Here is a 26,473-nt window from a genome sequence, read left to right as displayed (position 1 = left end):
AGGTCTTGTATCCTCATTCACAATTTAGGTAAGCAACTAACCTGGCAGTCTAAAGAGGAAAGAAAAAAGATGGAAGTACTTTGGAACTCTGGAGGAGCGGGATTTGGCTTTTGTGCTGTGTGTGAAGGAAGAGAAAGTGGAAGGTGAAAAAATGGAGGGAGGGGAAAAATGAAAAAGAGAATATTTCTTTTACTCATGTTTGAATAAACATAAAAAAAGTGACTAATTTTAGGAAGATGATAATATACATATGAAAAGGATGGAGTCTGGCATATCTTCTTTTCCTCCTTTAGGGCAATTCTTGAAAGTACATTTCCTCTTTAACTCAAACTTTTAGGATAAAACTTCGAGAAAAGCATGTTGCTTTCTTATCTCTTTTCCCCGCTTTTCTAATTTTCTTATTTTATCTTGCCATGTAAACATTAAAAAAAATTCTTTAATTTTTTTCGGCTGCTTTACTTTTCTCTCCATGCATAGAGTTGGTAATCACTTTTCACTTTCTTTCGTCATTAGTAAAATGGAACACATGGATAGTGCACTTGGCTTGTATGTAGAAAATTGAAACACTGCGTATGTGTTTTGTTCCAAAGCCTGGAAAACACTGCAGAAGTTAAAATAATAGAAATGCAGTGTAGCCATGGTGGGAACTCTCTGGAGCATACGAGATGATGAATTAGATGAATGAATTTCCGTGATTTCTCGTTTTTGCCTGATGTGAGGCAACAAATCATCAGCTTCGGATTTTTGGCTACTACTATCAAGTAAAACTTCACCTGATTTAGCTGTGTGTCCATGTCTTTGAACATGGAAGCGTGAAAGAGGGCTCTTGAAACGATAGCACAGCTTCATCCTTCGGATCTGAAAGCTAGTAAGTAGATTTCTCTGCTCCATCGCAGGCTGATAAACAGCAATCAGAACTACAAACGTGGGACCAACCTTGTGTGTGTTTTGTGCTGTACGAATTAAATGTCTTAGAAAGTCCGTGAACGACTGCTTCCATCTCGTGCTCCGACCACCTACGAACAGCATTTCCCCCACTTCGTACTGTTCGATTGATCTTTTTTACTGCTTTTCTTGATCTAGCTCATCTCCAACACTTAAATCTGCTGGGGCTTGATGCTCTCAATCAAACTTCCCATGATTGCAACTTTTAAATACCCTGAAATCTCATCATGCATCTAATCGCTCGAGATTCTTACTGTGTTCTACAACTGGATTGCCTTTCCTCATAGTTCTATGTATTTCAAGGAGCTTCCATAATGTATCACAAGTTACAATAATGTTCACATTTCATAAATAATATAACCTCTCATAAACTCATATAATATTCGTATGTATAAGCCCGAATTGCACCCAAAACCAAAATAAATGGCAACGAAAAAGACAAATTTGTGAAAACTATTCCAAGGATAGTTATGTAATTTAATCAAAGGGAAGACAAACACCGGATGCGCCGATCATGCATGGGACTCTCTCCCTCTCTCCCTCTCTCTAGCGTATATTAAAGGACGATGCCGTGCACACTAAACCGCCCGCTTCCATAAATATGGACCTCAAGCTCTTCAACTCCTTTATTCTTTTCTCTGCAACAATACATCCTCGCCATTACCACCATTGCTTTAGACCCTTGTGCCTATGAAGCCTTTCACTTGGACGTCGCCCTCATTCCCATTTACTCCAAGTGCTCTCCCTTCCAACTACCCAACAACGCTACTGATGACTCCTGGCTTAACACCCTCATGACCATGGCCGCCTCCACAGACTCACAACGCCTCACCTACTTATCTTCCCTTCTCGCTAAGAAGCGCTCAAGCTCCACCCCTCTTGCCTCCGGCCAGGCTTTCACTATCGGCAACTACCTAGTCCGGGCAAAGCTCGGCACTCCCGGTCAGCTCATGTTCATGGTCATACTAGCAGCGATGAGGCCTGGGTCCCTTGCCCCGGCTGTTCTGGCTGCTCCGCCGTCACTTTTACACCCAAAGCTTCTACTGCTTTCAGGTCATTGGATTGCTCCGTTCTGCAATGCAGTCAGGTCCGTGGATCCTCTTGCCCCAACACAGGATCCGCCCCCTGTTCGTTTAACCATTCCTACGCCGGTTCATCCTTCTCCGCCACGCTGGTCCAAGATTCTCTCAGACTAGGATCTGATATCATGCCCAATTACGCTTTCGGTTGCGTTAATAACGTCAACGGCGGTTCAATTCCCTCCCAAGGACTACTTGGTCTGGGTCGGGGACCCTTGTCGTTATTTTTGCAAGCCGGGTCAATCTACAGGGGAGTTTTCTCCTACTGCCTTCCCGGTTTAGGTCATATTTCTTCTCTGGGTCGCTGAAGCTCGGACCCAAAGGTCAGCCCAAACGCATCCGTACAACCCCTCTATTGCATAATCCCCGCCGGCCTTCTCTGTACTACGTGAACTTGACCGGAGTCAGCGTTGGTCGGGTCCTTGTCCGGTTACCTACGGATCTTCTGAGCTTCAAACCTAACACCGGAGCTGGAACCATCATAGATTCAGGTACGGTGATCACCCGATTCGTGGAACCAGTGTATAATGCAATCAGGGACGAGTTCAGAAAACAAGTGAAAGGTCCTTTTTCGAGCCTGGGGGCATTTGACACTTGCTTTGTGAAGAGCTACGAGACACTGGCACGCACAATTACATTGCACTTCTCGGGGTTGGAGTTGAAATTGCCATTGGAGAACAGCTTCATACATAGCAGTTCGGGTTCACTGGCCTGCTTGGCAATGGCGACGTCGCCCAGTAATGTGAGCTCGGTGTTGAATGTGATAGCCAATTTGCAGCAGCAGAACCTTAGGATTTTGTCTGATACTGTCAATAATAAGGTTGGTATAGCCCGTGAGCTCTGTAGCTAGCTACTTGCTAGATTTAAATTTCTTGTATTTTCTTTGTTGTGTGTCCCGACCCATCTGTCCTGGTGGCTAAGAAGTCTGTGGTAAATAAGTGTGGTGGCCCTGAAAGACATTGAAGGAGACATCTCATCTTTATCAATGCCATAGTGTCATCACGTCTGAAGTTTGATAATTGTGTGTTGATTTGAAACGTGGGCTATGTTTCTAATTTCCAAGGTTCTGTCTTTTGGGTGCATATCAACATCCGTGGTCTCACTCTTGAAGATGAGTCCAGTCTCGTATATTTTTCGGTATTTTTTCAAAAAGGGAGACTATAAAGCTTTCCTCCTAGGCCTAATTAATTAATTTTAAAAAATTAAATAAATTAGTTATTTATAATACTACTTTCTCTTCTAATTATTAGACCTTGTTTGTAATCTACAAACAAGGCCTTATAATTAACACCGGAGCTAGTAAATATGTTTTGTCTTCATTAAAATATTTTTACTAACAATATATATTAACTAAAATTATTATTTAATGAAATTTTTAATATGTGCAACCACAAAATTTACTAATAACATATACTCCCTCCGTTCCTTATTATAAGAGACAAATAACCGAAGTACGTTGATCAAAAAAACAGTTAAAATTAGTTAAGAACAATTAATGTGTAAAAAGTATAATTTTTTTTTTCAAAAATGCCCTCATTAATAAGAAGAGAAAGCATAAGAGAGAACAATTAAATTATTAAAAGAAAGAGAAGTGGGAGGGAGAGAGAATGTGAGTTGGAGAATAATAAATATGGGTAAAATAGTAAATCAACACAAAAAAGTAGAGACAACTTGTAAGTGTCTCTTATAAATAGGAACATGACATAAGCATCAAATGTCTCTTATAATAAGGAACGGAGGGAGTACTGATTAAAACTGTCATTTAATAAAACTTTTACTACGCATAACTACTAACTACGTAACTATTTTTAGTGTTCATTGCATTGTTGGAATGAAATCTACACCATTCAAATACAGTAATTTAATTGTCTGTATTTAAAATTTTCAATTAATAATTTTTAAATGAAAATCGTTTTTTAAAAAAGCTTACTATTAAAAAGATTATATTTATTTTGGGTTATCTACTTATTAAAAAAATATTTTAAAAAAAAGTCAAAATATAACAAAAAAATTTTTTGATCGTGCGAATTAAATTTTATGTTTAACATTTGATAAGCATCACCGTCATGAATATTAAAATTGATTCCATACACTTATTATAGGGATTATATTAATAAAAACTGATAAATATGAGAAATAAAATAAATTAAGTTAATATATTTAAAATTAAAATAAATGTCAAACGAATTATTCTTATAAGATGGGAGGTAAAACATATACCAAAGAGAAAAAAATCAGACTGGACTGACCAGTTCAACTAGAAAACCAGTGAACTGGCCCCTAGTTCGATCTGGTTTGGAGAAAAAACTGGATATGTTGTGAAACGGTGGGGAACTGGTCCAACCAATAAAAACCAGTGTTAAACTGGGGTAAAAACCGGTTGGGGTTCACCCGGTTTAATTTTGGTTGCCCAGCAGACAAAACCGCGTCGTTTGGCTTTAAAAACACAAAAAGAAAAAGACTCTTTCTCCCTCCCTCGTTCAACCCAGTCTCGAGCCCCTCGGTCCTCCTCCCCCATTTCTAAAAATCAAAATCCTCTCCCCCCCCAAATCGCCGAGATCTCTTCCCCTTTCTCCCGATCCCAGACTCTTGCCGTGAAACCCAAGCAATCCATAGTGTCGTCTCGTCGTGCCGTCATTCTGTTCACTCATCACTAACAGTGGCACTCCCTCCTCTGTGGCTCCATTCATTGCTCACATTGCTTCGCCTTTGCCGTTCACCTTCGAAGCTCACATGACAAGTCCCAAGTCTCCATAGTCCATCCTCTCCTCACTGACGTCCTACCTCACCTTTGCCGCTCATGGATGTCCTGCTTTACCTTCGGTTCAGGCATTGAGTTGTAGCCTTGTGGGTAAGCTCAACACCTTTCTTTTTTAGCTAGGTTGTTTTTTTAAGATCGAAGAGCTGCTTCTCTCTAGACTGTTGTGAGATTTCAGATTTGAGAAGGGAGGAGAGTGTTGCTGCTAAAATAATCAAATAAATCAAGATTGTTGTTGCTGAAATAAATCAAGAGTTGTCGCTGAAATGAATCAAATAATATAGCTATTGTTGCATTACACACTCCTCAAGTTCATGTTCAGGATGATGATGCAAGACTAGCCGGCCACAACCCTTTTTTTTTTTTTAATAAATTTTAATTTTAAATGCCATAATAATATGGTTGGTTTGATATAATTTGGGTTTTCATCTTTGAAGTTTCTGATAGTGTTTTTGGTTCATCTAGCTTCATAAGATTTGGATTGAGTTAGCATGATACAATAAACAAAACTTTTGATTTTGATCCTTGTCTTGACTTGATCCTTTAGATTAATTTTGTACAGAGGAGAAGGTATCATACTGCATCATAATTTTGATTGTGTTGTTCTATTTTAATGCTATGAATTAAATTTTATTATTTTAATATGACCGGTCTGATTCCGGTTCGACCACGGTCCAACCAGTGACCCTTAACCTATTGTCTCAGCCGGTTTAGTTCTCAATCCGGTTTTTTTGTTCCTTGACATATACACATGCATATATGTTTGTGCCATGTGAATTACGCACACACGTATCGTCTTGGCGTCTGACCTGCCCAACGTAACGGGGCAGAACCGGACCAACCCGGCCTCCGCTTGTACTCAAACCAGCGTTTTACACACACATTGATTATTTTAGATGAAAAAAGGGGGAGGTTGCCCTAGTTTTGAAACACGTACTAGTAGCATATTGGTTAGCGATTGCGGGGCGCCAATTCGTCTTCAAAAATCAGGAAACTTTATAAACATGACTCCTCCTCCACTCCGCATCTTAAACCCAACGCCCGTTCCTTTCCTTATGAATCCCAAAACGTGACATGTTTTTCCATTCTCTGTTCAGGAATCAGATCTCAGGAAGCAGGATCTGATTTTGAACAGAGTGCTATCAAAATTCTGTCTTTCCAGTGACAGCATTAACAAATTTATATCCCTCGACATGGGTCTCAAAGGATTTGTTGAAGGCGGCATTGCTTCCACTGTCGCCGGCTGTACAACTCTTCCACTCGATCTCATCAAAGTTCGCTTGCAGCTTAAGGGCGAGAAACACTCTATTCCTGTGAGACCTCAGCCAATACAGAATCTGCGTCCAGCTTATGCCTTTCCCCCACTTTCTCCGGCGATGGCTGCCTCTCCGGCCACGCTTGGTCTTCGACCTGGTGTTGGACTCATATCCGTCGGTGTTTGGATTGTGCAGTCCGAAGGCGTGGCTGCCCTGTTTTCCGGCGTATCCGCCACAGTGCTTCGCCAAGCACTCTATTCCACTACCCGCATGGGTCTATACGATGTGATGAAGCACAAATGGGCCGATCCAGATACGGGCAAGATGCTCCTGACCCGAAAGGTAGCTGCGGGGCTAATCGCCGGCGGGATAGGTGCAGCCATTGGAAACCCTGCTGATGTGGCCATGGTCCGGATGCAAGCGGATGGTCGGCTTCCGACGGCTCAACGGCGCGGTTATAAAAGCGTGTTCGACTCAATCGCGCGCATGACGAGTGAGGAAGGAATTACTAGCCTGTGGCGGGGTTCGGCTCTTACGGTGAACCGTGCGATGATCGTGACAGCTTCTCAATTGACTTCTTATGATCAATTCAAGGAGATGATTTTGGGAAAGGGGCTGATGAAGGATGGCCTCGGAACCCACGTCACGGCAAGCTTCGCGGCGGGGTTTGTGGCAGCGGTGGCTTCCAATCCCGTGGACGTGATAAAGACGAGGGTGATGAACATGAATGTTGAGGCAGAGGCAACCCCACCGCATAATGGAGCCTTGGGTTGTGCATTCAAGACATCGAAGGCTGAAGGACCTATGGCTCTGTATAAGGGATTCGTCCCCACAATATCAAGGCAAGGACCCTTTACCGTGGTGCTATTTGTGACTCTCGAGCAAGTGAGGAAGTTGCTCAAGGAATTTTGATTGGGATTAAAAATAAAAAGGGAGAATTAGAACCAAGGACTAAGAAAAAACAATATTTATTTTAGAGGATCTTAAAAATCATGATTGTTTTAAAAGACCAAAAATTAAAATGTAATTTTAAAAATACTAAATTGCCTATAATTATTCTTCTTTTCCAATCAACTGCCGCATCTCACTCTATACAAAATTAAAAAACCATCAAATATTATATTTCAGACTGTGAGTAACAAATGGTTTTAAATGTTATTATTTGTGACAAGAAAACTTAAAGATCTTGAAATAATAATGTTATTAATAATTGCAAATTCTGAGTATGAATAACAAAAAAGTTGTGTATATATAGCTTAGGGAAGTTCTAACTTTTGAAAAACTTGTGGGAAAAATGTAATTACATTATTTTGAAATAAATACCTAACAATATAAAATAATAGGGAAGGAAAGCAACAACTACTACTACCATCAAGGGTGGAAAAATCAAGGAGAGAGATGGAGGTGGGATAGAGATAATTTGGCATTTTAGAATCAATATTTAAATTTTGGTCCTTTTAAGTAATTCTAATTTTTATAGTCTTTTTTAATAAATATTTCTTTCTACATGTCCTTTATTCTAATTCTCCCAAATAAAAAGGATTACAATGATAACAAAGGAGTTACTACTAGGAAATTGATGAGGAACAAGTAGTTTGAGTTACTCTTCTTTTATAGGTTTCTAGTTGAAATTGATTGATATAATTTTACCGGTCAAGATTGATATAAATTGAATTTACGGCTTCGATTAAATAATCATTTTTATATCATGCCGTCATTATTACCATCCCTAAAGCTGAAATTAAGGCAGCATGTAATCAAGTCCCGCGAATTTTGCCTTCGACGATCTCACACCGAGGAAGCTAGGAAATCTGCATTTATATACAGAGAAACTAAACAATGTTGCATTTACCAAGGTGGTAATGTGATTGAGGGTATTTAAAAAAAAAAAAAAAAACGGTGGTAATGTGATTACAAAAGCCACAGGTGCTGGCACTGTGACTGCCAAAATCAGAAACTTGCCAACGCAAAGATCAGCAACTTAGATCATAGACAGTTCCATTTAATTTGTAATCTAACGAGGGATGGTTGAATCGTGCCTTGTACATCCTAAATTAAAGGAAAATGGACCCCCCGCCCTTTTCTCATCCTCTTTAAACATCGGCCCCTGCGTCAACCTATCAAACGAGTTTCTCTCCGGACTCTGCTTTGTAAACCCGCTCAAAACGTTGTGGAAGACATAAGCAATGCCACGTGCGAGGAAATAGCACAGAGCTTAATGATTGCAATGGCCTTGAATCATCTGGAGTTTGTTCTTGTGACATAAAAATGGCGTTCTAATCATCGACCTTTATCCATATTATAAGACTGATGGCCTTCGGACCTTCCTCTTTCCGAGGATTGATTTTGAATCCATTTATCTGGATGATGGGTTGACTGGCTATCTGATTTTCTCATTTTGTCTGAATTTTGGAGCGACTGAGGTTCTTTGCCCGAACCTTTATCTGGAATTGAGGGTGGCTGGGAACTGTCCATGGCTCTACCCTTTTCTGGGTTTGACACAGTTTGAGTTTCGGGTCCCCGAGACTTGTTACTGAGAGATGGCTGTGGCTGCTGAATTTGATTTCGACGCTCCTTCAGAAAGTTTAGTCTGGTGGAAAGTTTCGTCAGTCTAGAAGTAGTGAAGTTTGATACCTGATGCTGTTATTAAAGGAGAAGAATAGATTAGTTCGCATCGCCCTCAGTTTGCCAGTGCCGTGTAAAAAGGCTTTTTCTGGTTTCGTCATGGGATGACTTGTTATCTACTGCTCATGCACATATTATACTGAATACACAATAAACAAAACAACGCTGATTCATAACCAAATTCATGAAACATACCTCAGCCTTTGCCCCAACTTTTTTCGAAGAAATTTGAGGTGGATATTTGTTAAATAGAGATGTTGGTTCCCGCTTCTTCTCATTCTCACTCTCGGCTCCGCCGAAGGGAACGTCCTTTTGCATCAAACACCAATAAGGTTAAAAAAAAATGATATGTAAATTCAATATCCTGCAACCTTTTGGTTTCTGAGAAAGCTACAAGTATAAATATACGTTTAATTAGAATATAGCAGGAGCTTGAGAAGTTATCCTGCTTATTTTTCTGCCAGACGGGGCTTTAATACAAATCCTTTGATAGAAGAATCTGCATGCTGGAGCATTTTATTTAATTAATTTGTTTCAAAAGTTATCTCTCTTTTTTCTTCTCTCTGCTCACACAAATAAAATAGTTATCCCAAATCATATAAAACAGTTATAAATGTAGAACGTCGGATAGCGAATGGGCATCACTTCCAAAATTTAAATGTATACATTTCAAAATTCTTTTGCCTGGGAGCAGAACAGTATCATCAAATTGTGTGAACGTGTCCATCGTCTTTCATCACCACAATGATACATATACTTGAAAGACTTGATAAATTTACCTTGCTTCTTTCAATCTGAGCCTGAGAAGTAAATGCATCTTCAGTATCCTTATTCTTCCTGTCGATGATTTCCCATGGACAAAGGAATTTTTTAATCTAGTAATTGATATGGAGAGAGACAATCAAGTGCAAACAAACATATGCCGAAAAAGAAAACAGCCATTCTTCCCATAAAATCTATTTGGAAGTGCTCAATTACTTTTTATGTGGAAAAGTAATATTACTAGCAAATTTTTTCATGAAAACTAAACCAATTAGCGATATAATATTGTAAAAGTAAGAGCAAAAGGATATGCAGAAATAAGCTCATAATTGACTAACATACAATTTTGTTTCATGATTTGAAGTGTGCTCATGTTGTACACTACACCGCCTGCCAAGATCATCAATCCGCTGCCGTAACTTGGCAAGATCTGCTTCTATGAGACCTATTTCCTCAAGGTCTGCCTTGGTCTATTGTAAGCTTTTTATTAGTATTTTGATGCGTGCTCAAAAAACCACATAAAAGTGAGGTAGACTAACCTTTTCATCACCGGTTGAATTGGACGAGGATCCAGGAGAATACTTGTTTCCTGCTTCTAGAGTTGCCCAATAATTCTTCTCCCTTTGCAGCTGTTCCCGTAGTCTAGCTACCTGAAGAAAGAAAAGTTACAGAACATTATCTAAATTTATACTAAATGATTTACTGGAGGAAGAAAGACGGGGGAAGTTATATACTCGCGTGATGAACTTACATCTTGCTCAAGAGCCAGACGACGCTCGTCCATGGATTCCTTTTGTTTTTCCAGATAAGTTTGCAGGTTTGCATTAGACTACAACAGAAAGTAGAATGGACGATGGAAAATTGCCAACAAATAACATACTTCCGCTCCTATCAACATAACTATCAAGAAAGAAAATCAAGTTACTACCTCCTCCGTGATTTGGTTTTGCAATTCTACCTTGGTAGCTTCAAGATTCTCGATTTCAGCTCTACGAATGGTCAAAAACATAGATCAGTAAAGATGAAGAAACTAGTCAGAGATGTTTACTATGGGTTAATGTTGAGCACAGGCATCGATAAAATTAACGCTGTGGACTACTAGAAGTTTAAAACTAAGGACTACAGACTGTTCTATAAAATGTTACTGTTCATAGTATCTTTGTGTTCTCTCTTACTTTTCTTTAACTTTTCTGTTCCCCTGCTTTTCTAAACAGCAACGAATAGATACAATTGGAGCTACAAAGCGACCAGAGAAAGATAAATTAGTAGTCAGCGGATGCCAATTACTCACGCATTGGTAGAAGAGTCATCAGTTTCCATGGCAAGATTCTTCATTGCCTGGACATATTGTACAAAAGAATAAACAATTAACTGGGATAGTAGGATAAAATCAACATAGCTAGACTCCAAAAAGGAAGAAAGGAAATGGACATAAAAGTTCAGTGTCAGGTGTGAGTTTTAACCATCTGTACGCACGTGAAAAATGAATAAATGCCAAGATCAGAAAGACATGCTACAAATGCACTTACAGAAGTACGCCCTAATATCGTGTGGCTCAGACCATGTGCTGGATCATCAGATATGTCTAGTGATTTGTTGTCAATGGGACAGCTTAGATTATGCACTGCACTGTGGTCAGCGGAAAAAACTTCGACTACGTCATCAGGTGTGCTGGACTTCTCTGCACGAGCAGTCTCGCTTGAACTTGTTAGACTTTCACGGCTCTTAACGTCAACGTCCCGGGATAGTGAGACTTCACTTGGCTGTGATGATATCTGTTTGGCTTTAGGACCTTCATTGTCAACTGAGGATTTTACATCCTTCTTTGAATGATCACGGCTCTGCACATTTCAAGAAATTAGGATAAGGGTAGTTTCACACTTCCGGTCTCCTCCCTCTGCCCTTCCCCAAACGCCAGACCGAAAAATCATATAAACAGTGAACTATTACCAAGAAAAAATGGTTATCTTACATAACATGAAGGTATAAAGATGGAGGCTGCAGCGTCATATGACACTATCTCAGGGGGGAAATGCAGGATATGCACATCAAGATAAACAAAATGAGACTAACCATTTAGTAAGACCCAAATAAACATGATGTTATACATGAAAAAAGTTTTAAGTGTTTGGTAAAGGATCAAATTGAAAAGGCGACTTTTGAAGTTTCAGCAGAAGAAAAAAGGCAGGGAAAAGCTCTTTCAGATTTATTAAAAAAAAAAAAAATGAAATGCTTTGTTTTTCTAATAAACTATTCTTTATAATTAAAAAACATGTTTGGGCTTCGACGAAACGGAAAAAAGCAAGGAAAACTAATCCAAAGAGGCAACAAATCAATTGGGACATGGAGCAGCTTGTTAGACAATACATAGGCTAAGATCTCTTGAAGTGGTAAAGGAACACCTGTTAGAGGTAAAGGTTATTTTAGGGTGCCATCAAAACTTTTCCAAAATTCTGTTAATGCCTCTGTTTTGTTTCTTTTGCTACATCTGCACCGTAAGTGAAAACTTAATGCACAACATTTCTCCTTCTAGTCCAATAAAACATGATGTGCTTGGAAAATTCTTTCCAGCACCAAGCCAATTGACTGAGTCTTTGTAAATGGGTTATAAAATTTCCAGAGCTACGTAACAGTTTACTACATTTTCTTCCAATTATCGTGAAATAAATGAAAGGGACAGAAACCTTATCATCCTTCCCCCCCGAGTCTTCACTCTCACTGCCCTCTGCATCTGCATCGGACTCTTGTATTGATTCTTCATCACACTCATCATCATAATCTTCATCATCGTAAGATTCATCATCTTCAGTACCCTCCTCGCTCCCAGATCCACTCTCTTCTGAATCAGAGTATATGCCTGGGGACCCAGCTCCTTCCTCCTAGAACCATAATAACGTCAACAAAAAGATAGCAGGGAAGATTAGTCATAAAAAAAAATAGTGAAATAAGCATGTGTTCAGAGGTATAGAGCAAAATGGAGCCCAAAGTAATAGAAGATTTACACAGATGTTTACCCTTTTGCAGTATATCTAATTTGATAGGACACTGTTAGGTTGGAAAGTCCCTTGGGGAAAGAGAAAACATAATACCTTATTTCATATACTAAAAGTTTATGTAAGAAATATCTTATTCATCAAAGGATCCACCTGAAGCAAAGTTTCAACATAAGAATATTCTATCCCAGAGAGCGAGCCGTACTTCACAAGCATCAGATTATGTCCTCTAATGGGGACAAACTTGAAAACCCAATAAATGAAAAAATAAATATAAAGATCCCTGGCTCTTATGTAGAAAAGGAAGAAAGCACGCCAGGGACAAATGTGTTAGTGACACAATCTGTAGCTAAAGACTAATACAAGAGATGTACGTTTGTCCGTTGGTGTTGTCATAGATGCATATATTATAAGTAAAAGCCCTGCAATAAATATAGATAAAATAAGTAAACTTACCCCAAATATGCTGTCATATTCTTCTAATAAGGTTATAACAATTGTTTGAGCATGGTTAGCTGCAGCAGCTGCTTGTAGAAGTTGAACAGAGCCATCACCACCCACATCAAAATCATTTTCAACGTCACATTCCCCTGCAAGAAGGGGACGAAGAAGTAAGGGTGCCATGCAAGCTGCCACAGCGGAGGAGCTCATTCTATTCACAGCTTTGTGGGAAGCCACGGTTTGCATCATTTGGAGTATTCTGAAAGTGAAATTAATTTTTACATACAAAGAATAAGTGCATTAAATCATGGAAATAAATAGTGTAATTCTTATCTGTGCAACAACAGAAATTTAATCATAATTCATAGAATAGCTCCCTAGCTTCCATTATTCACAAGGTTAATCACAAAGACAAGCCCATTAGAGGAAAATTCTGCTACATATGGAATGATCGTCACCAAACAATACAAAGATATAAGCTACAACGACATCCTCCAACATTATTTCGATGTGGAAAATGACTTCACATTCCAGTTATTAATTTGTTTAACATCCCATTCACTAGTAGCTTGAAACTTTCTTGGGAGTTGCGATTTCAATCTGGTATAAATATTGATGCTCAAGTTTACTTGTTCAAGTCTTGTTAATCCTCTTTTCAAGTTGGTGATCCGGCAGGGAAAAAGAGGGGTGGGGAGATAGCAATCAAAGTGATTCACATATTTTTGCTCTAAAGGAAGGTAATGGGGGACAATAAATTGAATAATCAAGTACCTTTGCAACAAACGGCGATTTGGTTCAGGGAAAGTCTCACATATTGCAGCACGGATAGCAGAAATCCTACCAGCACGTTCAGTTCCTAATAAATATGCCAATTTCCAAATATGAAAGAAAATCGAACCTGGTCATTCCGTTAAATCATAAACCATTGTTTGTTCTAACTAATTAAGACAATGTTACTATGTCATAGCTTATTTTAATCAACTAACTAGAATGCCGTAAATGATTTAAGAAATTTCTTTAATTGCTCAGATTTTCTACTCAGCCAGCAGAAGGGGTTTGGAAGACAACAAAATACAAGTGTAGTCAGGGATATGCATTGAAAAATCCTTCCCGGTTGCGCCCTATTGCCAGCCTAGGTTTAGAACAATGAGAACATGACAATTCAATTGCACTAAATCCCCAATTTTCAAATTGTCTTGCCTAAAATGTAATTAAAAGCAAAACTTGTGGATTTCACCGGTAAGAATTCATTTGGCAACAAAGGACTTCTTTATCCTATATGCAAGATTAGAAAAGGGTATCATTGCAAAGTAGTGGTCTAATTGAACTCGATATCTTAATCAAAACAAGTTTAAGATTTAATCCAAACACAAAGTAAGTCTTTAGCAGGTTGGTAATTATTACATTATAGATAGAGAAGGATGACGAAAACCAGACACTTACGGCATGCTTCTAACAGAGCCTTGCAGCAAGATGCAGGGACTGGAGATGAAAGTAATTCCCTGAGTACATACTGAAAAAGTGTAGAATAAATTATATATGACCCCTCCTAAAAGAACCAGATGCTTGGTTTATGTGAAAATACCTTCAAACAATCGGCAACAACATGCGGATCCTCATCAGCAGAGAATTCAGTTTTTCCTGAATACATATGCCATATCAAAGAACAGTGGACTTGATCAGTGATTAGAAAAGTATCAAAGAAGTATCTGCGACAGCAACAATGGAAAGCTTAATATTCTTGATGGATATTATTATATGTAGAAAGAGAAGGCCTTGCAGCCCAAGACTCGTGGGGATTTGGGGAAATTCCAGGGCATCCAATATGACGACCCATTAACTGACATATTTTAGAAGGAATTACGTTCAGTATATAACAATCCTCAAATCTCTCATAACATTTGCATGGCAAAGCCTGAAATAAGGTGAGAGCTGACAGTTTGCCACTTATGAATGAAGTTCAGAACACAATGTAAAGAAAATGCAAGCACACTACAGCAGACGTAGCTAGAGAAAAACATAAAATCAAAGGCTGTGCAAAGGAAAAGTACTGACCCTGTTCATACTCCCGAACTCGATATTCAACGTCATCAACAGCTGCTGCTTGTCTCAAGATCCCTTCGACTTTGACCCCTGTTTTATAATATTCATAAGATACATATAAAAAGCAACTTATGCCATGAGTAAACAATGCTAAAAGGATCCTAAAGACTCGGTACAGATAACTGACATCAATCTACCGCAAAATCCCCTACCCGCAATAATAAAACAACCCTGATATTAAACTTTCATTTCAAGAACATGACGATATTCAGTTGAAAAACTTGTTTTCCCATCACAAAAATCGACTGATAGAAGTCGCAAGCATGAAGTGTTGCTAACCCACTTAAGGCTCACAAGCATAAAACGATAAGCTAACGGACACAGCCGACATGTAATGTGTCTGACTTATGCAAAGCACCATATTGGCCAGTATTTGGTTTTACAACTTCTTACTGATGAGGTGATTCTAACTTTGCGCTCTTCTTTCTCAACGAGTAACATTAGGAATTAATATGCTAAATAGGTTGAAGCTCTTCCTTGCAGCAAATTACAATAGTAAGCATTGCCACATCCATCAGCAGGCCACTCTCAAGTGCTGTCTAGTAGGGGTATTTTGCAAAAAGAAAAATCTAAGATTTAATCCGTTAGAGGAGGAACAGCTCTGTACACTCAGCATAAAATGCCATTTACGATGCATCATCATAATCCCAAAAAAAAAAAAAAAAGGAATTCTTTAAAGAAAGGAAAGCATAAAACTCACCATGCTCTTCTATGAACCTGAGGGCTTTCTCCAAAAAGGATGGAGCTCCATCATCATCCTCCAGAGCAAGTAAAATTGGCCGGCCAATGACAGTAGATTTTGCTGGTTCTACATCCTTTGCTATAGAGTTCAGTAAAAGTGTAAGGGAAAAACAGTAAATAATGGAATTTTACAGCATTAATCAGAAACAACTTCACAGAAGAATTCAAGCGGACATTATAAAGGGTATCAGGCCAAAATGAAAATTGATAAATTTCAATGTATTAATGACACAAACTTAACACAGCAGAAATAACACAAACATACAGAAGATAGTCAAATATCCATCCCTTTTTATGCAACCTAGAAGATATAAAAATCAATGTTAATGTCAAGTGCCATTTCACAGATATCTTTTAAACATGCATACCATTGATCATACCAGAAAACAAACAGAACTCAGCTTTATCTGTTTCAACAAATATTAGCATGCTGACAGCTGGATTTTGTAAGATAAGTACAAAGATCATGTGAAACATACAGTGTTTGCACAGGATGTGAACTGACAGTCAACATATAGAAAGAACAACTATAACAAGAGCATACACTGGTCCAAAGAAATATCAATTGAATCAGTCTGATCGTTCCTGAAGATACCATTTTCCCCTGTGACATCAGAAGCACCCGGGGCTTGCGCCAAAGCATTCTCAAGTGCAGTTTTCCACTCATGCAAATCCTCTGCAGTGTCAGCCTGCAGTAGCGATAAATAAAATCATAGAGTAGCAGAAAAGAATAATATCCATATTGTCATTTCTTATTCTATCTTCACCTCAATATGTGTTGAATTACAGAGCAAAATTATTGAGCACATATGTGCAATTATCAATGTAGTAACAATGAAATCACAATATACCTTGCAAATATAGATAAATAGTGAAAAAAAGTGAGGCAGTCATTTTCAAGGCATCTCATATATAAAATGTCGAGTAAATAAAATGCAACACAAGTACACAACATATCACTAACTCATCAAGGAAAGAGGAAATTTCTAGGAGGAAATATATTTGAGAGAGAGGAAGTGAAGCACCTTAAGTGTGAAAGCTCGTCCATCAGGGAAAAGCACAGTCAAAAGTTTCTTATCTGCTTTGACAACAACACTACAAAATTTGACAGTAATTTTCTAGTGATCAATACACTTTACAACTTCTGCTATGTTCAATTAGGAAGAGGAAAAGAATGCTAATGATTTCTAGCATTTAAACAATAGCTAACCTGCCTGAATTGTTGAGGTCAATGCCACCAAGTGTTAAATTCACTTCACCCCCCTTCTGAGGAGCAACACTCTGAAAAGCAGAAAATAAAATGATAAAGCAATAAAAAGGAATAGGCATCGTAGCACAAGGGGAAAAGCATCCACAAAGGACTCTTAACTTATACAAGAAAGCTGTTGGATATATTTACTACGGCAACTTGGGGGAAAAAAGAGTATGGACAGGAGAAAATATTTTAAAGACAAATGCAAATTCGCTTCCAATCTCTGTTAGGCTATTAGCCTTCTTTTACTTAGAGGGCTCAAAAACTATGCATTATAAATGCGTGGCACGTTCCACAGATATATTACCACTTCTTCTTTTTTCTTTTTTTTTCCTTTTTAAAGTATGAATTTATTTCAATTTCCAATTAAGCCGTTATCCTTTTTTCTCCTAACTTGCCCAAAACTTCAAACTCTACAAGCATTATATATTTCTACTCTAGAAAAACTATGATTGAATCCACAGAGATATAAATAAACAAAGTAGATGTCGCAAGAAAACACTTACTGGATCACTTCTGAAGAAAACCAGTGAAGTGCGTGTTAAAACAAACCACCTTTTCTTCCAAGATGTCCATCCAATTCCTACGCATCCAGAATTCATAAAATAAGGATATTTTAGAAAAGGGGGGAAAAAATCGCATGATCACATCAGGAGGGTTTGAAACCTAGCCACTAACCACACCTACCCCATCCCTTCCTTACTAGTTAACCCCAGGTGGTTTGGGAAGGACTAAAGAACGAGAATCAAAGAGAAAGGATTATACAAAGCTGAATTTGCAACACATAGGACTGCCACTATCTTCAGATCAGAGTTTCCTCCTTTGCTATAGTTCAAATGTCTACTGAGTTATCTTAGACTTCTCTTATGCAATTATTAACTAATGGTTGCTCAACTTTTTCTTCATAGCGTTCTCATCCTTTTGATATTCAGTTAAGGTTCTTTCTCCCTAGCTAGATATATAAAGCACCAACTATTATTCTAAAGCGTAGAAAAGCGCAGCAGCACGCATAGCGATATATTAATGAACAGGCAAAGGGGGAAAAAAATTACCACCTCCACTTTCTCTAGATTCTTGAGAATATATCCCTACCATTTCTGCTATATAAGTGACTAATTCATAAATAGATCAGTGCAGTAGAAGCATATGCATAAACAAGTGGAGGAAAACTCACCTTTCGAAGATATGGAAAGCGGCCCACTCTTGAAAATCTGCAAGAGATGACAGGCATTTGAACTGAGGTGATTGAGACATGCAATTAACTCCATGAAGGGGGGGGGGGGAGTAGAATAACGTGATGACGGGGGAAATGCACTTGATTTAAACCGGCTACATGTAAGAATGATCAGAATACTTTCAATCTGCGTGTTTCTCTTTATCGAAGTTGGCCCTGTTAGGATATGCTAATGAAAATTTCGTTGACTATCACTATAAAAAAATTTTAAATCGTCAAGCGTCAACATCTTTACGTAGCCATGTGGCCAGCCTGACGAGACACAGAACTTGACAGCGATGTTAATGCCAAATTCATGCTCAAATATAAACTGGAAAAAGTCCACTGGATCCATATTCATTCGATAATCCCATGAATGAAAACAACAGTGATTACCGTATTGCCATTGCTGCCACGCGAACGCTGATGCTCTGGTGGCCCAGGCTGAGAAGAGGGTAGAGGAGTACCGCCATCTCCCTGCAATACACAGAAAACCAGATTTACGCAACACATGTTGTGAGATTTCCATATTCTAAGGCATTATAATTCCTCGTTCTTAATTAATCAAGGATGAAATGCACATTCACGAATGCATGGGCAAAAGAAAAGAGGTTGATGATTGGAAACGATCCCTTTATTCCCGTGAAAGGAGATTATCACTTTTTTACCTGAGACACTTCAGGAATTTTGTTAGTCATGTCTGTGATCCCAGAATCACAGATTCATATCCAAGACGACAAGACAGCAGGGGTCACGGCATCTAGTCGACAAAATATCGCACCCACATTCATCAAAATAGCAATGCATCTCGGGGAGCATTCATGGAGATCAAAAAAAGAAAATCTCAGCAATCTGCATTGTAGCATACATACCTTGCCAGAAATCGAAAAGAAGAGAGAGGATGAAATGAGAAGAGAGGAAATAGGAGAAAGGGAGGAAGCGAAGACAGAGATACTGTACGTGTGTCCGTTTCTGTCTACCTTCCAAATGGTGAGTCAGAAATGCAAGGAAACGGAAACGATGGCGATGAGGACAAAAGAGCGGGTCCTCCTCATCTGCGGCGATGGGAATTGTACACGTCAACCCTCCAAAACGAAGCACCGGGTTGGAGGGAAAAAACGGGGACGACGGAATACAAGGGCCTAAGTTTTCTTGGGTCATAATTTCCAAACATTCCATTGCTTCAGCACCAACGTCTCCGATGTCGTGTGTTTTTTTGATTCGTTCCTTCACAGTTTTCTTCCATTGCAACCTGCAGACACGTGGCCCCGCATCCAGGCCACGCCTTTGTAATTCATGGGTCCCACCGCTTATCAGTTAGAATAGCTGAATAATACTATTACCACGTGAGGAGATCAGGCCCGGAAAAAAAGGGAGATCACCGAAACTATAGAAAGAAATTTACAACGATTATTGGAGTGGGGTAAGTCACGGGTACTTTGCGAAATTTTGCCTTGGTTGATAATTTTAAATTAAATTGTGCACCATAATTTTGGTTAGTATTATATTATTAAGTGATGGCATGAAAATCGCAATGAATGGACATGTTGATTGATTTGATTATGCTATCCTTGTCTGGATGCAGAATTGAATGCATGATTGGAGGAAAAGAAAACAAGTACGGCTAGGTATTGAGGCTTGAGAGTGTATTACCTTCGCACCAAATTAAAAGGCCGCCTCTGATTCCCATTCACCACCGAAAAAAAGAAAGGGTTAAATTTCCCGCCTCGTTTTGAGTTTTACATTGAGTGATTTCGCGCATCAATCAATTAAATTACCATTATTAAGCCTTGTTTGAAGTGACTTATAAATAGCTTTTCAACATAATTTATAGAATGTGAGGTAAGTATGTGAGAAAATTTTATTTCGATTTACGTAAAAATATTTATAAACACTTTTGCGATGTTGATTCAAACAAATCCGAAATCAAATAGTGATATTTGTATCTTGATTTTAGGGTAAACGAGGCTTGTAAACGAGGATTGACCCCGCATGTTTGGAGATGACGTGAGAGCCGTGATCCCGCCACCCCGCGAAGATCCATCCTGCAGTATCTTGGGTTTTTACGTGTGATATATTTTAAAGAAAAATCCATTTTTAATTTACCTTTTACCGATTTTTTTACTAGTGATAATAAGATTTTATGAAGAACTTAATAAAAGAATCATCTTACATAAAATTGGAATTTTAAGGTGTAAATGAGTTACGATCCACTTGAAAATCAATAAGATTTTAAATGTTGATACAAATTTAATCCAGAGTTTCTTTTTACCAGTTGTAGTTCACGAACTCCATGCATTCGTTGGCTATTTCATGCAAATTTATTCAAGTAATTTAATCAGCGAGTTAACTCCGGATATATGGGCGAACAATTTGGGCTTCAAATTTGGGTTCTACCGGATGAAAATCGAGTTCTACAGAAATGTAATAAAGTCGATGTACTTGAACCCAGTATTCCCAAAAAAAAAAAAGGTACAGAAAGGCCTGAGCCCAATTGTGATAAGTCTCCCCGCAGGACATGTGAAAGTGGGCTAGGAGCGTTTCATAGGAATGATGGCACAACTTGATTCGCTTAGTAAGCATCAGAAGGTGAGCGAAATTAAGCTCATATGATAAATAACACTACTCCTTAATATAAGATTCTTTTTATAATACTACCTTCAGTTCTTAATATAAGATCTCATTTGAGTTTTATTTTGATCCTAATTATAAGACCCTAATTCACTTTGTTTCTCATATTTATGCATTTTTTTCCAAAGTAGTCATTCTAATAATGGTAGTTATAACTAATATACTTGATTAGTAAAGATATTTTAGAAAAGACAACACCTATTTATTACAAATAATTAACTTAACTTATTTTCTTAATCTTTTCAAATTAGTCAACTAGCTCTTATAATTAGGATTGGAGGTAGTACAAATTATACTACAAAGTAAAACCATGGTTTGGGAGACAAAACCATAGTTTGGGTGGAATGTCACCCAAATAGCATCAATTTTGGAAAAATAATCCGAAACCATGGTTTGGGCCAAAACCATGGTTTTGAAACTTAGTTTCAGGAGAAGTGAATCTATTTTGCTTTTGACTCAAATTGAAGAGTATGATTGTGCCTGTCAGAGTAGATCTCAACAATAATATGACTTTAACATCCCTCAGTTATTTTTTTATAAACATATTTAATCTTATATCTTATGAATATATATACACACATATTAATTATTTATTAATTATATTATCTTATGTATTATTTATTATGTTAGAAAAAAAATATTATTAACAATTTTATTCTTTCAAATTAAAATATATCATAAAATCTATCTTTTATGTAATTATCATATTAACTTATGTCTTTTTTAGTAACCTGTATATATAAAAAGTGCTTTTGATAACAACTATCCAAACACTTTCACTTCTCAGAATCTATTCTTCACAAAATCTATTATCCCTAGAATCTATTCTGCAGAAGTTATTCTCCAAACCATGGTTTGGTTTCATCCAAACACCCCTTTAATTAAGAAAGCAAGATAATATATCAAATAAACTTGAGTTTAATAGTAAATATATAATAGTTTTAAAAAAAAAACCATGAACTGGAACCTTCAAATTTTAAGTCAAGATATAAAAATTTGAAGTCTTGTGAATGGGCTATTGGACCCAGACCCACAATCCCTCCCTTGTTGTTATTAATCTTGTGTTTCTGTTTTGTGATGGCATTGTGACTTGTTCCTGTACCGTGCACCCGTCAAGCTTTTAGCTGCACTTTATTAATAACCACATGAATTGACGTTCTTATAACAAACAGGCCTCGTTTAAACATCAAATTATCTAGTTTAAAAAGAGATAAACCCATTACCCCGTAAATTGATCTAAAAATATTTTTCTTAACTTCTGGAATGTCAACACCGCGAAAGATCGCGATGAACAAAAAATAAATCGACTAAACAAATCAATTATATATTTTTTTTGGCCAGGAAACGGATCATATATTTGAATGCTGGGATAAATATGAAGATACAAATTTTCAAAATAAAATAAAAAGGTTACTTACGAGGCGGGTGTCCATTTAATTTGCTACGAAGGGTTTTAGAAGACCTATAGACTGGGTTAGCCGCCAGCATGAAAGACGAGTTTTCCAGATGGCAGGGAAATACATATCATACAGAAATCTGAAAACTCCACGTACACGGAACCAATAAAATTGTTGATGTGCTTTGGAGCCGTGAACGTGAGGTTGAAGTGGTTGGCAAAATTACCCAACTCAAATGGCAATGGTAAGCAAAACGTCAATTGCAGGGTCTCCTGGCATGTATTTTTCTTTAGTTTGATGTCCCTCGGTAATCGGCATTCGGTGTATTCCATGTTGTGCCTTGTGCTGGCTGCTGAACGAAAAAATTAATAGCTTTGTCCAATTTTCTAATTAGATATAATGTAATTTTAGGTGGTTGGTAAAAAATAATAAGCATCTAATTAAAAATAAAGTAAAATAACCGGACGATAATTAATAAGAAAAAGTTATAAAAACCTGATTAAAAATAAATAAAATTACAGATTTAATAAAAAAATTTCAAAAACTAAATTAAAAATCATATAAAATCGTAAGAACTTACAAATTAATGACAAGGTATCAATTTAAAAAGTTAATTTAACATTCAATTTAGTACTGAATATAAAATTTCTAATTTACTTTACTTTCATATTTTTTATTTTTTTTATTTTTATATTAGTTATAAATGTGAAATGTTTCATTAAATAATAATTCTAACTAATAAATAACTAATTTAATTAATTTTTTTATTTACTTAAATTGAATTAATTAACTAACACTTATAACTCGTTGTTAGATTCATTAAATACGAATTTCGGGTCGCGGAGGGAAAATACGGATAGGCGGAAGCAAAAGTCGAAGAGAAAGCAAGCCGGGTTTGGAAAACTCGGCAGTTGGCATCAAGTGCCAAAAAGGCTGACGCTTCTTGGTCCCGCCACCCCTTTTTGTCTCACCTCCCGTCCACCATCACCACCGCCGGACGCTGTTCCGCAACTTGCATGGCGCAGACAACGAGAAAGCACGTGTCTGTTTAGCTGTATCAATAATTTCCTGTTGTCCAGCGTTATCGCCAACTGAGGCGCGGAAAACTTTTCCAGTTCTCCTTCCTAGGGTTTCTCAAATCCCTATGGACAGAGGGGGATTTCGCAATTAATTCGCTAATCATTAATAATTAATAGTGCTTTCGTTTCCTAGTATCCACGCAAGAGGATCGGAATCAGGGAACTTGTGGCTGCCGGGAACTGTTTGCAGGACCCGTGCGAGTCGGAGGTAGCTCCAATGGAGGTCGAGGTTCCTGATCCGAAGGCCATTGTCAAAAGTGCGATGGAGAATTCGGAGAAGGATCGTGTTCTGGTCAGGAGGAAGACCTTGGAGGCCGTGCTCGAGCAGTGTCAGAGAGCTCTAGAATTGCTCAATTCAACCGATGGTGATGGTGACGATGTGGAGAGTTGTGAGGGTGAAGCCTTAGTGGCCGATGATGAACGTCGACTTGAAGGCTCATCCTCTATGCGAGCTGATCGAGAAGCTGAAGAGGTATTTTTTCAGGCGGGCTTTTGTTTCCATGATATTTTAGCATTTGACGATTTGATGTCAGAACAGAGGTGGCGATTGAGATGGGAGTAGGTTGATTGAATAAAATGCTGGGGAATTTGACCTTCTTTAGAGCTAGCTTTTGTTTGGATTGTTTCGATCGTGATTCGTGAATTAGTTTATCACGTTCCAAAGCCAGGAAAGGAAGTTAAGGAAAGCTTTTTTTATTAAAGATTAAGAGGCGGTTTCTTCCTATAGCCCGAGCTTTTTGTTTCAGCATTTTTGCTTACTTGTGTCTTTATTTGAACTTACGACGGCGTAGGTTGTATCTATCTTTCGAGCACGTTTATAATACGTCAAGTTTAATTGATATTAATGTCATGTTCCTCTTTTCTGCTTAATACTTGTCTTCGAAGAGTTTTTTTCTTGTTTAAGTTTGTAAAAAATGGCGTCTCCGCTTGCGTTCAGTAGATGCCCCTTGAAGACAAATATCTGTTATTAAAGACTTGTATAAACAGTACTGCGATACAAGTTGTTGACAGTTGATATTGTCATTCTGTTTATCCTCATGGTAAATGCGGTAGAATCTTTAAATGTCATGGTACTTAATGGCTCATTAAGGAAAATACTGCATCAGTGTTGGAGAGTATCCCTCCTGACAGATCGTTTCATGTGCCCTATGCAGTTATGTGATCTTCTCAAATCTAGGGTTGAGTGCCCTGCCTTCCTTGAAAAGTTAGAGTGTGCCCAGGCATCAGTTTCGCAGAATGCAGCTGGTATGCATCCCCATATAATTCTTGTCTCCTACCTGGTGGTTTTGAGTTTTGACGTAACAAAGATTTCTGTATTGATGTTTGTCTGGGATGATATCTATCTTATCTGGAATTTATAAAAGCCGTTTTCTTAATTGCTATAACAATTTTCTTGGCCTGTGACAGAAGATGGCAATTCTTGGGATGTGATCAGTGACAATGATTTATGGGAAGGTGAAAATATTGATTCAGACCAGGAAGATTATGTCCTTGTTAGACAAGAAGATATAGTAGAGGGCATTGCTTGCTTCATGGCTGCGTATTTGTTTTCTCTTAAACAGACTAAGGTATGTTATTTGTACCGCTCTCATGCAGGAGGCTTTTGGCCTGTAATTTTTTTTCTCTCTCACTTTTTATTCAATAACTAGATGTATGGTAGATTCATTGAAATACAATCATAATGATATTTTCTGATAGTAACTTGACAATCATGAAGGTTTCAGCCCCTTGGCTTTAAATTACTTCTTGATGTTATGTACAAGTAGAACTGGGTCTTCTACTATCTGCTATTAACATTACTAATAGGTCTCGTGTTTGTGGACCTTTTGACTTGATATCTAACGCCCACTCATACCTATGGTTTTTGCATCTCAATTAAGATGCAAAGCTTACCAAAAATATGTCGTTTTAATCCTTTGTAAGTTTCCTAATAAGTTTGGCAAATTGTTCTCCCCCAACCATGTATAAAGATTCTCTCGCAGCCCTGGCTTTTAGAATTTCCCCCATTTGATATACACGTCTATTCTGGCTTGCATTGCTTTCTAATTTAGATCTAGAAGCTTTTCTCATGCTGCTGCAGCCTAACAATCACTTTTACGGAATTATGTGATGTTTCATTTCCTTCTTGCCAGTTAACAATCATTCTCACTGATTGATTTACTCTTTGCAGGATTTAACCCCTAACCAGCTCCAGGAAGGTGAGTCCGGTTGCTTCATTCCTACATACAACGAATAAGCAGCACTTTTTTGTGCAAGTTTATGCTTTTGTTGAACCAGTGAAGCTAAAAGATATGGATGAACACTTTCTTACTTTCCTTTTTGTGTCTTAAATAGCGCTCGGCAAGACATTTTCAATGAAAAAGAAGAAGGGGAAGCTTCAAAAGGCATGGGCTGGGAGCAAAGTTATTTACAATGTTGCATCCTGGGGAGCTACTGCTATTGGGTAAGAGGTCCCCCCTTCCCCTTCTCTTATTACAAAAACCACCAGAATCTGCCGGCAAGATGTTAATACTCGGGAACCTGCATCAATTTACGTGGCATGCCTTGCTTTTGGAGCTTTCTTGTTTTCTTTTCTTGCGAGATCATTCACATTTGTATGCGTATTTATAGAAAGTCATTCTGATGCAATAATTCCTCCCTTCTGTGCCCCTTATCGTTTGTTTTTCCCCCTTTCTGACAATTTTCTGTTTTACATTCTTGTCAGGATATATCAAAACCCTGTTATTTTAAGGGTTGCAACTAAAGCATTCTGGACTTCTTGTCATGTTATATCAAAGCTTCTCTAATTCGCCAATGCAGCTTAGAGCAAAGTTGCGATGTACATTAACGCTGTATTTATGCTTGTGCTGCAATTCAGCGTGGTCTGCCACAATCTGTGCAGTTTATAATTGTATTCGTTTGCTCCTTAGTTCATTTGGTTTGGATGTAGCTCGATCTTGTAAATATCTCTTCTTTTCATCTAAATGCTTGAGTGGGGATAACTTCCTGGGGATGTGTTTTTTTTATATTAATGTTCGGTGGTCTTTTCAACTGTATAATTTTAATCATTCAAGGGAAAGCAATAAAAATCGAGTGATTATTGTTCCAAGATTAAGTTTTGACATTGTCTTTGCAGTGAGCGGTACTTTGTGCATCATGGGTTAAGAAGCAAGTTGCGTCAAATGCTCCTAATCTAATCGAAAACCCTTGTACCTTGGC

At 38.0% G+C, this 26,473-nt stretch overlaps 3 protein-coding genes and 1 pseudogene across 7 annotated transcripts; 3 read left to right on the top strand and 1 right to left on the bottom strand.

Annotated features, from left to right (window-relative positions):
• Positions 1-1,546: 1,546 nt before the first annotated feature.
• Positions 1,547-3,059, top strand: LOC114757373 (aspartyl protease AED3-like; annotated as a pseudogene).
• Positions 3,060-5,538: 2,479 nt separating this feature from the next.
• On the top strand, positions 5,539-6,950 carry LOC114757378 (mitochondrial uncoupling protein 4-like). The gene has a single exon (XM_028946407.1). It carries the CDS (start codon positions 5,976-5,978, stop codon positions 6,948-6,950), a length of 975 nt encoding a protein of 324 aa, XP_028802240.1. The 5' UTR covers positions 5,539-5,975.
• A 1,069-nt stretch (positions 6,951-8,019) lies between these two features.
• Positions 8,020-19,227, bottom strand: LOC114757346 (rho GTPase-activating protein REN1). Of its 3 annotated transcripts, none has more exons than XM_028946361.1 (24): positions 19,041-19,227; positions 18,837-18,928; positions 18,565-18,645; positions 18,130-18,166; positions 17,462-17,538; positions 16,914-16,984; positions 16,729-16,798; positions 16,248-16,392; positions 15,663-15,782; positions 14,915-14,992; positions 14,445-14,500; positions 14,303-14,372; positions 13,631-13,715; positions 12,875-13,118; positions 12,110-12,304; positions 10,955-11,266; positions 10,717-10,763; positions 10,354-10,414; positions 10,177-10,254; positions 9,965-10,075; positions 9,768-9,895; positions 9,443-9,500; positions 8,859-8,975; positions 8,020-8,678 (listed from the first exon to the last, which is right to left on the bottom strand). In XM_028946361.1, the coding sequence occupies exons 2-24, from the start codon at positions 18,864-18,866 to the stop codon at positions 8,319-8,321; spliced, it is 2,631 nt and encodes an 876-aa protein (XP_028802194.1). In that variant the 5' UTR covers positions 18,867-18,928; positions 19,041-19,227; the 3' UTR covers positions 8,020-8,318. The 3 variants fall into 3 exon arrangements, with proteins under 3 accessions (XP_028802194.1, XP_028802195.1, XP_028802196.1); XM_028946362.1 differs by having other exon boundaries at positions 8,859-8,972; XM_028946363.1 differs by having other exon boundaries at positions 16,299-16,392.
• LOC114757347 (uncharacterized) lies at positions 18,498-26,363 on the top strand. Of its 3 annotated transcripts, XM_028946366.1 has the most exons (7): positions 18,498-18,508; positions 23,312-23,747; positions 24,430-24,520; positions 24,683-24,843; positions 25,446-25,473; positions 25,610-25,718; positions 25,980-26,363. In XM_028946366.1, exons 2-7 carry the CDS (start codon positions 23,493-23,495, stop codon positions 26,059-26,061), a joined length of 726 nt encoding a protein of 241 aa, XP_028802199.1. In that variant the 5' UTR covers positions 18,498-18,508; positions 23,312-23,492; the 3' UTR covers positions 26,062-26,363. The 3 variants fall into 3 exon arrangements, with proteins under 3 accessions (XP_028802199.1, XP_028802200.1, XP_028802198.1); XM_028946367.1 differs by lacking the exon at positions 18,498-18,508 and having other exon boundaries at positions 23,069-23,747; positions 24,686-24,843; XM_028946365.1 differs by lacking the exon at positions 18,498-18,508 and having other exon boundaries at positions 23,072-23,747.
• Positions 26,364-26,473: the final 110 nt, after the last annotated feature.

This window comes from Neltuma alba, unplaced genomic scaffold (genome assembly GCF_004799145.2).
Source record: "Neltuma alba isolate B1F8T4 unplaced genomic scaffold, ASM479914v2 tig00010592_pilon, whole genome shotgun sequence".
Taxonomy (NCBI): domain Eukaryota; kingdom Viridiplantae; phylum Streptophyta; class Magnoliopsida; order Fabales; family Fabaceae; genus Neltuma; species Neltuma alba.
The sequence above is the reverse complement of the archived record's forward strand: the minus strand, read 5'-3'. Positions and strand labels throughout refer to the sequence as shown.

Excerpts from the sequence above, each read along its gene's own strand:
- LOC114757378 (XM_028946407.1), top strand. The coding sequence starts at position 5,976 with ATGGGTCTCAAAGGATTTGTTGAAGGCGGCATTGCTTCCACTGTCGCC.
- LOC114757346 (XM_028946361.1), bottom strand. The coding sequence starts at position 18,866 with ATGACTAACAAAATTCCTGAAGTGTCTCAG. Across the intron at positions 16,799-16,913 it reads GACCTCAACAATTCAGGCAG|TGTTGTTGTCAAAGCAGATA; the intron begins GTTAGCTATTGT and ends CAAATTTTGTAG. Across the intron at positions 8,679-8,858 it reads AAGTTGGGGCAAAGGCTGAG|CATCAGGTATCAAACTTCAC; the intron begins GTATGTTTCATG and ends CTTTAATAACAG.
- LOC114757347 (XM_028946366.1), top strand. The coding sequence starts at position 23,493 with ATGGAGGTCGAGGTTCCTGATCCGAAGGCCATTGTCAAAAGTGCGATG. Across the intron at positions 23,748-24,429 it reads CTGATCGAGAAGCTGAAGAG|TTATGTGATCTTCTCAAATC; the intron begins GTATTTTTTCAG and ends TGCCCTATGCAG. Across the intron at positions 24,844-25,445 it reads TTTCTCTTAAACAGACTAAG|GATTTAACCCCTAACCAGCT; the intron begins GTATGTTATTTG and ends TACTCTTTGCAG.